The sequence below is a fragment of the Coenobita brevimanus genome, chromosome 90, assembly GCF_032717465.1.
Source record: "Coenobita brevimanus isolate Jiangsu-jjx chromosome 90, ASM3271746v2, whole genome shotgun sequence".
NCBI lineage: Eukaryota > Metazoa > Arthropoda > Malacostraca > Decapoda > Coenobitidae > Coenobita > Coenobita brevimanus.
Window position 1 is genome coordinate 14,947,955 of NC_137043.1, and position 12,494 is coordinate 14,960,448.

The 12,494-nt window shown below is 41.9% G+C and overlaps 1 protein-coding gene across 1 annotated transcript in view; it reads right to left on the reverse strand.

Moving 5' to 3' along the window:
- Positions 1-12,494, reverse strand: part of Arl8 (ADP-ribosylation factor-like protein 8) — a 117,778-nt gene that overhangs the window by 55,860 nt on the left and 49,424 nt on the right. Inside the window, exon 3 of the mRNA XM_080281722.1 lies at positions 5,597-5,758. Coding sequence (XP_080137848.1) covers positions 5,597-5,758 — 162 coding nt within the window. The remainder of the gene's footprint in view (positions 1-5,596; positions 5,759-12,494) is intronic.

Sequence of the window (12,494 nt, forward strand, 5' to 3'; positions counted from 1 at the left end):
GTCTGGCCCTTGGCCTTTGATTGATACTGCTACTGTAAGTGAGGCAATAGGCAGGATGAGGGTGGGGGAGGTAGCAGGTGTGTCTGGGTTGACTGCCGAAATGTTGAAGGCCTCAGGCGATATAGGGGTGAGTTTAGTCACTGACCTGATAAACAGGATTATTTATGAGCGTGTTGTCCCAGATGATTGGCTGAAGAGTGTAATTGTAAATGTGTATAAAGGGAAGGGTGATGCCCTGGAAAGAGGAAATTATAGAGGTATAAAGCTTTTAGATCAGATAATGAAGGTAATGGAGAGAGTTTTAGAAGGTATAATTAGAGAAAGAGTGAATATTGATGAGATGCAGTTTGGGTTTATGCCAGGTAGGGAGACCACTGATGCTATATTTATTGTTCGACAGATTCAGGAAAAATATATTGGTAGGAGAAGGGATCTTTATTTTGTTTTTGTTGATTTGGAAAAGGCCTTTGACAGAGTCCCTAGAGAGGTGATGAAGTGGCCAATGAGAAAGCTTGGCTTGGAGGAGTGGCTGGTTAGGATGGTTATGGCTATGTATGTGGGTGCTCACACCCAGGTAAGAGTGAATGGAGATTTGAGTGATGAGTTTTCCGTGAATGTTGGTGTGCATCAGGGGTCAGTATTGAGTCCCATGTTGTTTATCATGGTACTTGAAGCCCTTTCACGTGACTTTAGAAACGGACTCCCGTGGGAGTTGTTGTATGCTGATGATTTGGTGATGATTGCAGAGAACGAAAGGGAGGTGGAGGAAAGCTTTAGGAAGTGCAGAGATGGTATGGGACACAAGGGTTTAAGGGTAAATGCAGATAAAACAAAAGTGATGATATCTAGGGATTGTGGTGGTACTGTCAAAGACGAGGGAGAGTGGCCATGTGCAGTTTGCCATACGGGCGTGGGAAGTAATTTCATCTTGTGCGGTGTGTGTGATAAATGGGTGCATAAGAGATGTAGTGGTATCAGAGGTAGACTGCGAGATAATGCTGATTTTATGTGTATGGCGTGTCGGGGTGAGCAGGTGGAGATTGTCAGACGTGAAAGGATTGAACTTGCTGGTGAATCTCTTGAGTGTGTGGAAGAGTTTTGTTATTTGGGAGACATGTTGTGTGCTGGAGGTGGGGCTGGAGCTAGCTCTGTGGCTAGGGTGAGAAGTGGTTGGAAGAAGTTCAGGGAGCTCTTGCCTCTTCTGATATTGAGAGGACTCTCCCTACATGCTACGGGGTCTTTGTATGCAGCATGTGTTAGGAGTGTAATGCTGTATGGTAGTGAGACCTGGGCAGTGAAGGAGGAAGATATTCGCCGGCTCAGACGTACAGAAATGACAATGATTAGGTGGATGTGCAGTGTGTCCCTGCGTCCAAGGCCTCGAGGGGCTGGGTTTATGATGGAAGAGTTGAGCAGTAGGATGGGACTGGAGTGTATTGGTGTTATGATGAGGAGAGGTAGATTGAGATTGTTTGGACATGTGGAGAGGATGGGGGATGATAATTGGGTGAGGAAGGTGAGACATGTTAATATTGGGGGTGGGGTTATGAGGGGTAGACCGAGAAAGACATGGGACGAGGTCATTAAGTGTGACCTCAGGGTTAAGGAACTGAACAGGGAGGCTGCAATGGATCGTGCAGCGTGGAGAGCCGCCATTAGGTGACCAAGGCCGACACATGCAAGCATGTTGGAGCCTTTAAAAACGAAAACAAAAACAAAAACGACGGGGAATAGTCCAGGGTGCGAATTGTCCTAACGGGAAATCGTCCATGTTTTGACAGGGAATTATCTAACGGCAAATTGACTTGACGGTGAACTGTCTCGGAACCTTATCATCATGTGCTCCACATATGAATAAATGATGCTGATTTTCATACTCTTCTTGACACAAGTCACATACGATATTAAGTTAGGCTCATACTTTTTCTTACAATTTTCCATCACTTATAGCATTTTGGTTTGCATCAAAAATATTATCTTTGTTTGTTTTGGTTGGAATCTGGCCCTGAAAGCAAATGTTACAAACGATATTAGGTTAGGCTCATACTTTTTCTTATAATTTTCCTTCACTTCTAGCATTTTGGTTTGCATCAAAAATATTATCTTTGCTTGTTTTGGTTGGAGTTTGGCCCTGGAAGCATCGAAATGCATGACTTTGCATTGAAATGTGAGGTAGGCAGACCACTCCAAAATGCATCAAAATTTGATTAATCGAATTCTATACTGTTGAAATTCGAGAAACCACTGTACATAAACAGACCTGAGTTGGACATGAGGTATCTAATAAGTTCTAAGGCTATGGGGTGGAGAGTTAGTGATCTCCACCACCTGGGATAAACTCTAGGAGTAGGGCCTCAACAGTGCATCCCTCAAAGCCATCAGAAACTAAAGATGCTGCAAATCACTGTTGACAAAAGCCTGCTCAGGTGTAGGATAATGCTTTTTAGCCAAAATATGCACCAAAACGACAGAGTGCAGATTTTCATTTTGTTGTGATAAAAAAAATAAAAAAACTGCTATCACCATAAGTACGGTAACCATGCGATCATTGTACAGCAGTAGTCCCCTGAGACACTAGGGCTGAAATGTTTGATGCCTCTTTTGAGCCAGAAACTGAACATGTCATCAACCTTCTAAGCACAAGAGTAAAGTATCAGTACATGACCGTGTGGTGCCCAGAGACTGGTAGTACAGCTACATCAAGCTGCTAAAAGGGTCACGGTAAGCGTTCAGTGGAAATTAAAGACAATTCAGGTTTCATGCCACACTGGGTGACCATAGATGTAGATGCAGAAGTACTTGGCTCAGAAACTGGAAAAAGCTAATGAAAGAGTCCCAAGGAAAGCAGTACCGTGGACAATGAGAATGCTGGGGACTGAGGAGTAGATTATCCAGGTGGTGATAATATGTAAATATCTGAGGTAGTGTTAAGTGTCACAAGAAACCTACAGCAGTGAGTTTGAGGTTAAGGTCAAGGTACAACAGAAATTAGTCTTGGACCAACTGCTGTTTATGGTAATGGATGCAATGCCCAGAAACTCAGGGAGAGGTGCCCATGGAAATCTGCATATAGATGAACTAACTGACAAACTTCAAAATGAAGAAAAGATATGGAGTCAGAAGCCTTCAAGTAAAGATTAGGAAAGCAAAGGCCATAAATCTCTGAGTGTGACACCAGACTGGTTACAGATTCGGGTAACTGTTATGAGCTATATGAAGGAAAGATGTGGATAGCTATAGCAGTTTCTGAAATGGATGCAAACATCGAATGTGCAAGCAGAGAAGTGAGTGGCAGCTTGAGACTGTAAGTGGATTTCCAGTACAGAAGATGTAGGGGCATAGTCAGACAACTTAGCGATAGACCAAACTGCTAGATGAGTCACTGATGGCTATGGACAAATTCTGCAACCTTGGTCGCATCATCTGTGCAGGAATTGGTGCTATGCAAGGCACCACTGCTAGGGTGCAAAGTGGATGAAAAAAGAATTTTGACATCCTTTCATCTCATGTGTTTTTCCTGTCAACAAAAATGTTTGGCATTTGTTAGAGGTTTCACAATGTATGATACTGAAGCATTAGATGTAAAAGAGAAGGATATATGAGACTGGAATGAAGAACATGAGAATGATCCAATGGATACATGGAGTAAAACTGGGCTACAGACTAACTTATAAAAACATGAAAAACAACTGGAAGAAGGAAGCATCAGAAAGGAAGTAGGGGGGAGGAGATTGAAAGAATCTGCACATATCAAGTAGATGGAGCAAGAAGTTGGTAAGTACATGTGGTATAGAGGTACCAGGACACTGATGAAAATACAGTCTCGGGAACATATGGAAACAAGTTGCATGTGCTGACCTCAGCTCTGGAGGTACTATGGTACTATACAAGAGAGATAGTACATAACACAAGGAGGTAGAGTGCCATCAGGCCAACCCTTCTAGCCCATGAAAAAAAGAAAACAAACATAAAACAGGATACAAGTCTCTCTTGTTAGCAATGAGAGTTGTGTTACGATGGTCACTGATAGGTAAATCCCGTCAACACCAGTACTGATTTATCGATGAATGCATATACAGGGTACTCATTACTGTGTGTAACTGATGGTGGTGGTGACCTTCCACACACTTGATGTAGTGCTGCCTACTTCTTCCTTCATCTTTATCATTCTTTTTCTGTTCTCTCTTCCTGTTTCTCCCACCTTTCCTGACATTTTTTAATACTCTTCTTTCCTTTTTAGGTGGCTTTACACTGAGTGAAAAGCCAAATGATTTCCTGCATGCCAGGAAACCATTCACAATGCTTGGTGGTAACCATACTGCCTAACCAACTCATACGAGTTCCCTACATGTCAACAAGTGGGTTGGTGCAGGGTTCAACAAGTGGGTTGGTGCAGGGTCAATGCCCCTCCCCATAAAACAACTGAAAGACAAATGGTCACCCCTTATGGGATTATGGCATCTGCCAACAGATAGACAGATAGTATATAATTCTTACACGAGCACTGATATGTTGTGTTAATGTGATTTTAATTATTAAAAATGATGAGAGAGGGGGGTGTGAGTTGGGAGCAGGGTAGTGAAATGGCGGGGGACAGGGCGACTTGGAGGCGATTTGTTTGTGGCCACCCCAAACGGGATTGAGGCGTCTGGCAATAGATAGATAGATAGATAGAATTTCTTTTACCTAAATACCAATCCACCATAGGCCTCTCATACACACTGAATACCTGTTTAGCTACAGGCACAAAGAATGTTCATCATCATCATCTAATCCTGTGTTGCCCCAGTGAGAAGTGTAGGAGCCCGGGCCTAGGCAGGTTGGTCCTGACACTTAGGATGAGACTGGCCAGCCTCACTCATTCCTGAGTGGCACTACGTGAGCAATAAACTCCAACCACCCCTTGGATATAGAAACCTGCACAGGCTCAATCCAATTGGGGCACCTTAATTAACCACTAAACCATCAGGCACCACAATTTGGTTATATGGTTACCATCCAGTGCAGTAAAAGGTTTCCTGGTATACAGGGAACTATTTGGCTTGTCAGTGTAGAGTCGTGTTATTATTTATGAAAAGTGAGAGCGAGATTCATAGATGGAAATAAGCCGAACCTAAAACAGGTGACTAGCTACTATGTAACACAAAGAGGACAGGCTGGAACCACCTGCATGCATATTTCTGTAAACATTTTATTATTTTCCACAGGAGCTGCAGGTACTATGAATATTCTATTAGTGAGATGCACAGATGGAAATGAGTACAGCTGAAAGCAAGCAACCAGCAGGACAGTGGGAAGACGCTGCCAGAGATGCCTAGCGGAGAGAACATTTTTTTCTTTCGTTAGCCATGAAAATGGAGTAACTGATAGGTAACTCCTGGCTTTATATATATAAAAAAAACATCCACCCATAACCAATATCAAAGAAAAAAGAACCCCATCAGTGACAAGGGAATACTGTATGATGATGACAATGTATGCATATGTGAGGGCTCTGATGTGGAATGTGAGATGTGCAAATGGAAATCTGTATTGGTGTGACTGTATTTGTGAGTGAGAGTGTGTGTATACATGATGAAAACCTTAAATGCCTTACATTCTCTCAATGAGTCCCTTCTCATCAAGTGCGTTAGGGAGGTCTCGTTTGTTGCCCAGCACCAAGACTGGGATGCCTGCCAACTGGGGCTTGTCCAGTAGGTTGTGAAGTTCATTCCTGGATGCCTCAATCTTCTCAGGATCTGCTGCATCAACCATATACCTGAAAAGGTGGAACAACCATGAGTGGAAAACTCTATGAATCTGAGTTAAATCATCCTCATCTTCGTCAACCCAATTGGGCTGGGTGAGGTAGGGCTCACACACACACACACACACACACACACACACACAGGTCGCTGACGGAGAAGGAGCTCTTCCTGGATCGTGGGGAAATAATAGCTGAATCTCTGGTGAAAAGGAAACCAGCCTATTGTGATTATGTGAATGAGTGTGTAAGTGGTGATCCCATCGGACAATAGTTTTAAAAAAAAAAAAAAAAAAAAAAAAAAAAAAAAAAATGTTTTGGTCATAAGGAGTACAGGATATAGTGGAAATAGAAAGTTTCCATGCGGTTGCATCATGGCAGAGAACTACGGTGCTTTGTTTACAACTGGTGAGGGGGAATTTGAGGGCTTCTACGAAGATGATGTGGGAAATGGAAGTACAGTACTAAGCTGAACCAAACAAAAGTAGCAGGAGTAGAGAAAACAGTGGAGAGGAATGAAAAAAGGAATGGGCAGTAATTAGAGAGTTGCAGGAATGGACCTTAGAGCAAGAGAGAGAGATCAAAGTTCTTCAGAATAAACTGGAAAAAATTTGCACACACAGTGATGAACAAGGAGAAGTCACAGGATTAAATGTGAGTAATGAATCTGCCTCAAATGAAATAAAACAGCTCAAGAGGGAGAATAGGAGTTTGGAAGAAGAAAGGGACAGAATGAAAAATAAACTAGATGAGTATGAATCCAAATCAAGGATGCAAGAGAAGCACATTAACCCCTAAACCGTGGGGTTGTTTTTGCCTGACTTGCGTGTCTCGCGGGCATATTCGCGCACCAACAGACTCTCTAAAAATATTTGCCAAAAATCAGTTATTAGTCCTAGAATATTATAATTAAATATGCATATGGCACATACCTTCAGCTTTCTATTGGGATCTTTGTTGACCCTTCGTCAAGTACCGTAGGACTTGTGGAGACCTCTGAAGTTGGGTAACGAAGTCTCCACTTTACACTTCCTGACAACGCGTAATATGATTACCACAGCCTGATATTATCACTAGAAACACTATTCTACGATTCTCAAATAGTTTGGAATCCATACTCCAAAAAAAAAACACTGTGAAAGCAATGAAAATTACGAGTGCGTATGGCCTTCCCACATGTGATCGTTCGCCGCTGGTGTTCTGTCATTTATTATTCATAAAAACACTCACAGTTTATATTTCTATTACTATATAACACTTATATATATCTACAGTCTTTATCCATAAGTTTCCTTCAGTAATAGTAGTTTATTGTCACTGTAGGCATTCAATTTCTAATTCAGTAAAATACATAGCATTCACTTTCTCGTCCTGTATACTAGCGTTGAGAATGAATCTGTCACTTTCATTTTCACTTTCATAACTCATAGTATTCATATATGCTAGAGTGAAACTTTCAATTTCATTACTCCTAGTATATATACTCGTGTTCATATATTACTACTCATTTACATTTCTATTTACATTCTCTATTTTATTTACATTAGTTACATTTCTATTTTATTTACACTGTGTTATGAAGTCACTTGCAGTAACTTATAAAACTATTTTCCACTGTTCACTTATATTTACATTCATTGCTTTCACTTCCTGTTTACACATTATTTACATTTCCACTTGCACTGTTTTACTCACCAGATAGACCGTAGTCACTGTCTATCATTTTCATTGACAAATTAGCCAGTTCACATTCCACAGCAGTCACTTAGCCTTTTACCTCTTTCCACACGAGGTTTAGTAGGGGATAGAGGTCACAGGGCCCTTTGCATGGGGCTAAAAACCAGCAGAATTGGGCAGGCATAATCCGACGTGCTTTCATCTTGAAAGATGACAGTAAACTGAACACAGTGTGGTGGCCTGCCTAGGGGGAGTGCAATGCTGCCAATGTCAGCGGGGTGAAAGCTGCTAATATATACGCTATGAAATGATTGGCAGGAAATCTAGACAATACATAATAAATTAGGTAGTTCCAGGTGAATGTAAATATCACTTAGGCTTCACCCTTCCTTTCTTATATATATTTTTATTACGAGAATAGATTATACGGCATATTTCAAGGGGAAATAAACAGCAAAAATTAGCGAACGAGTGCATGTGAGGTGTTGTCAAGTGATAATTAGCCAATTCCAGGTGTATGGCACTATCACTTACCTTATTTCTTTCTTGTATATATTATTTGGTATAAGAATAGGGCATAGGGCTTATTTCAATTGATGAAATCAGTGGAAAATTCCAGGGAAGATTTACTTAGCGTAGCACGGCCAGGCGGGCGAGAGGAGAGGGTAATGGACGGGAGGTAGGGAGGGGAGACAAGAACAGGGAGAAATGGCTAAATTGTCAACAATGGATGGGAGTACAGATGAGATTAGGAGTGCTGACTAGTGTTGGACATTGGCAGTACTGATAGATGATACAAGCCACCACTTGAAAGCCTGGGCGAATTCAAAATAACACAGAATCACAAAAGTGACGCCCCGCAGTATGATCCCTTGCTCCCAAGCGTCACAAAAGTGACGCCCCGCGGTTAAGGGGTTAAGGAAATCAAGGAGCAACATAAGCGGTGGAAGAAAATTCAGGGGGAAGGAAACGTAAATCTGCAAGAGATTATAGAACAACAAAGTAAGGAAACAGTGGAAAAGGAAGTGGTTAGGGTACTAAGAAGTAGAGAATCGTCAGTCAGGGAAGTAGCAGATAAGAAAAAATGTGTAATAATTTCAGGAGTAAAAGAAAAACATATGACAGTAGGATCAGAATGAGAAAGAGAAGAACTGAGTAAGGTTAAAGAAATAACACCAGTAGTTATGGAGGGTAACAATGAAGCTCAAGAAGAGATTGAAGAAGTGTTTAGGTTAGGAATGTACGAGGAAGGAGGGTCGAGGCCATTGAAGGTAAAGTTTAAGTCCCAGGTAATAATAGTAATAATAATAATAATAATAATAATAATCTGGTCTTTCGTTTCTCAAAAGCGCCAGTTCTTCCTTTGGAAATTCACTAGTGCTCGACACACATACATTATTTTTACAATTGCAAGAATTGTGACATCTCATATATAATACAAGCTACATCATATATATATGAAAGTGGAATAATTAAACCCTATAATCATCCGTCATAGCACCTCTCTCCAGGTCATGGCATTTTGAAAAAAGAAAGGCTTTCAGCTGTCTCTTAAAGGATTCAACAGAATAGAGTTGATTCAATAGAATAGAGTTGTCTTATGGACAATGGCAATCTGTTATGTAATCTAGGGGCTCTATACACAAAAGAACAATCAGAGAAAGATGGCTGGTGAATGGCTCCTGGCTTGTTAAGCCGCAAGGAATCATCTTCACTGCGTAACATCACACCCGGGCGTGCCAATGGGAGTTTTAACAATTCAGCAAGATACTTCGGTTCACCAAACATAAGAACCTCGAATGTAATAAGACACAGTTTAAATTCAATGCTAGCCTTTACTGGTAACCAATGCAACTCAATCAGGAACAGGGTAGTCGAGGTTCTCGGAGGGAAAACAAAGATAAGCCGTGCTGCCCTGTTCAACATAGACTGAACTTTTGTTAGTATATTATTTGGAAGACCAACCCACAGTGAATTACATAATCAACACGAGACAAGATCACTGCATGGATCAATGTTGAGAGGCACCGTCTATTCAGGAATTTTCTCACAGAGTACAGATTTCTGACATGCAAGTTACACGCTCTGACAACCTGATTAACCCCTTAACCGCGGGGCGTCACTTTCGTGACACTTGGGAGCAAGGGATCATACCGCGAGGCGTCGCTTTTGTGATTCTGTGTTATTTTGAATTCACCCGGGCTTCCAAGTGGGGGCTTGTATCATCTATCAGTACTGCCAATATCCAACACTAATCAGGACTCCTAATCTCATCTATACTCCCATCCATTGTTGACAATTTAGCCATTTCTCCCCGTTCTTGACTCCCCTCCCTACCCCCCCTCCATTACCCTATCCTCTCGTCTGCCCGGCCGTGATACGCTAAGTAAATCTTCCCTGGAATTTTTCACTGATTTCATCCATTGAAATAAGCCCTATGCCCTATTCTTATACCAAATAATATATACAAGAAAGAAATAAGGTAAGTGAGAGTGCCATACACCTGGAATTGGCTAATTATCACTTGACAACACCTCACGTGCACTCGTTCGCTAATTTTCGCTGTTTTTTTCCCCTTGAAATATGGCGTATAATCTATTTTCGTAATAAATATACATATAAGGAGGGAAGGGAGAAGCCTAAGTGATATTTACATTCACCTAGAACTACCTAATTTATAATGTATTGTCTAGATTTCCTGCCAATCATTTCAGTGCTATACATAGCTGTTTCAAGAGCTAACATTGGTAGTACTGAATATCCCCTAAGTAGGCCTCCACCCGGCCCTCCCTTATCAGTTTACTCTCATCTTCCGAAGTGGAGGTACACTTGGGGACAGGTTTTCCTGGTACACCTTGCTATCAGTGAACGAATCCTGGCGTACCCTTACTGCACTGCGTGTACCTGTGTCTAGCCCCGCCCTCAAACACCCTACCTCCCTCGCCACCCCCACCAAATGCCCACTACGACACACGGCCGATCTCGATACCGAATTAGTTTGCTTCGATGCATAACCGAAGATGTGAGTACGAAGGATGTTTTTATAGGTATGGGAATGTCATATAGGTGTTGGATACATAATGGTGCTAAATGACTACTGCGTCCATTCATGCAGTAACACCAATGAAGAAGAATCCATGAGCGCAGTTTCCGAGCTCCTTGAAGCAGTGAGTCAGTCATCACATTACCAATACAGTGACAGTAACAGGAGCAGTAATGATGTTAGCATACCAAAAATGCCTATCTATATTTTACACAGTAAGTACCCTGTAGTGAAGTATCACAACATAATCACATCAAGCTGGGTATTATCATATTCTGCCCGACCCACAAACACCTGGGTTTCGGAGGTGTTGTGGTCACTGTGGTAACTGAGAAGGCTTACACGTCTACGTCACTCGTGATGAATCGCAGAGAGAACAATCTGGTGCTGCGAGGTTGCATTGTCACGCTACATGACAATGGTCTCTCAGTAGGAGCCATCGTTAAGGAAGTTGGTGTGTCCCTCACCACAGATGCCAAGTGGATAAAGAGGTGGGAGGAGAGTGGCAACTTAGCCGACATGGGTAAGCTGTGAATTAATACGACTGTGAAATGAAAACATAATATGTAGTTTTCTTTATATTTATTAACTAAAATGAAGCACATACTAATTTTGCTGCGTCAGTGGCTAATTACTACATTAATATTTGTAGGAATATAGAGATGAAAGTGTTCACTGGTATAAAAAATGTCTAAGGATTTCAGTTTTATGCTTTCTAGCTAGGCCAGGAGGTCCACGGAAAACAACCCCGGCAGAGGACGATCTCATTGTCGCGGCGGCTGAAGCTCAGCCCTTGACTAACGCGGTGGTCATTCGTGATGACCTTAGGCTGGAGGTTTCAGCAAGAACGGTACGACGCAGACTTCACGGTGTGGGGATTCACCACAGAACTCCAGCGAAAAAGGAGCTGTTGACGGAGCAGCACAAGGCGGGAAGACTTGCGTTTGCTCAACGTCACGCTGAAAAGGGCATGGAGTATTGGGGCCGCGTCATCTTTACTGATGAGAAATGTTTCTCTTCCACTACACATGGCAGGATGCATTGTTGGCGGAGAAACAGTACACGGTATGATACTCATAATTATTGTTAACGTAAGTCTGCATTTCATTATAGTTTAATTCCGTGTTCATTCGCTATTCTTATCTTGTGGAAGTGATGCACATATTGTTAAAGACCAAGGCATAAATACTGTTCTTACAGCAGTTAACAATAAATATGCCTTTGACGTTAATAACAAGTGCATCATAAAATATACTGCCTAATCAATAAAGAAACAAATATGTTTTCTCATTCAGATACGACCCCCGCAACATCGTTGAGGTGGCTCGATCCGGTCACGTCACCTGTAATGTGTGGGGCTGGGTGTCGTTGCATGGCATGGGTGATGTGTTCCGCATTGAGGGGAGGTTTACAGCAGCAAAGTATGTTGAGCTGTTGCAGACCTCCTTCTTGCCTTCTCTTAGACAGAGGAATTTCCCTTTCCCAGCGGGGCCTATCCTGTTCATGAATGACCAATGTCCCATTCGTATGGCTCGTGTTGTTCAAGAATGGTTTGAAGGACATGATAACCTTCACCTTCTTGAATGGCCGAGCAAAGGGGCGGACATGAATGTGACTGAGCATGTGTGGGCCCAAATGGTGAACACCTGGAAAATGGGGCAGGAGAGAACACCCCAGCAACTCATGCAGCACATCAATGCCCAGTGGGAATTAAGCAGACATAATCCTGAACAGATCCGCGTCCTAGTAAATTCTTTACCTGAAAGACTGCAGAATGTTATTGAAACACAAGGAGGGTGGTCTAGGTATTAGTAAAATACTGTATATGGCAATATTTGTTTTAGGTAAGTAATTACGTTGCCATAAATATACTTTCTTATCTCTAGTGATCACTGATATTTTTCTTTCTGTACTAAACTTAATTTACAAAAGCGTGTTATCAGGGTGGTGAAAGTATTAGTGGAATTGTAAATATTTTTATGGGAATATGTTCTTTACCTAAACATTTACTTGTTTTTATCACCTCTAGTC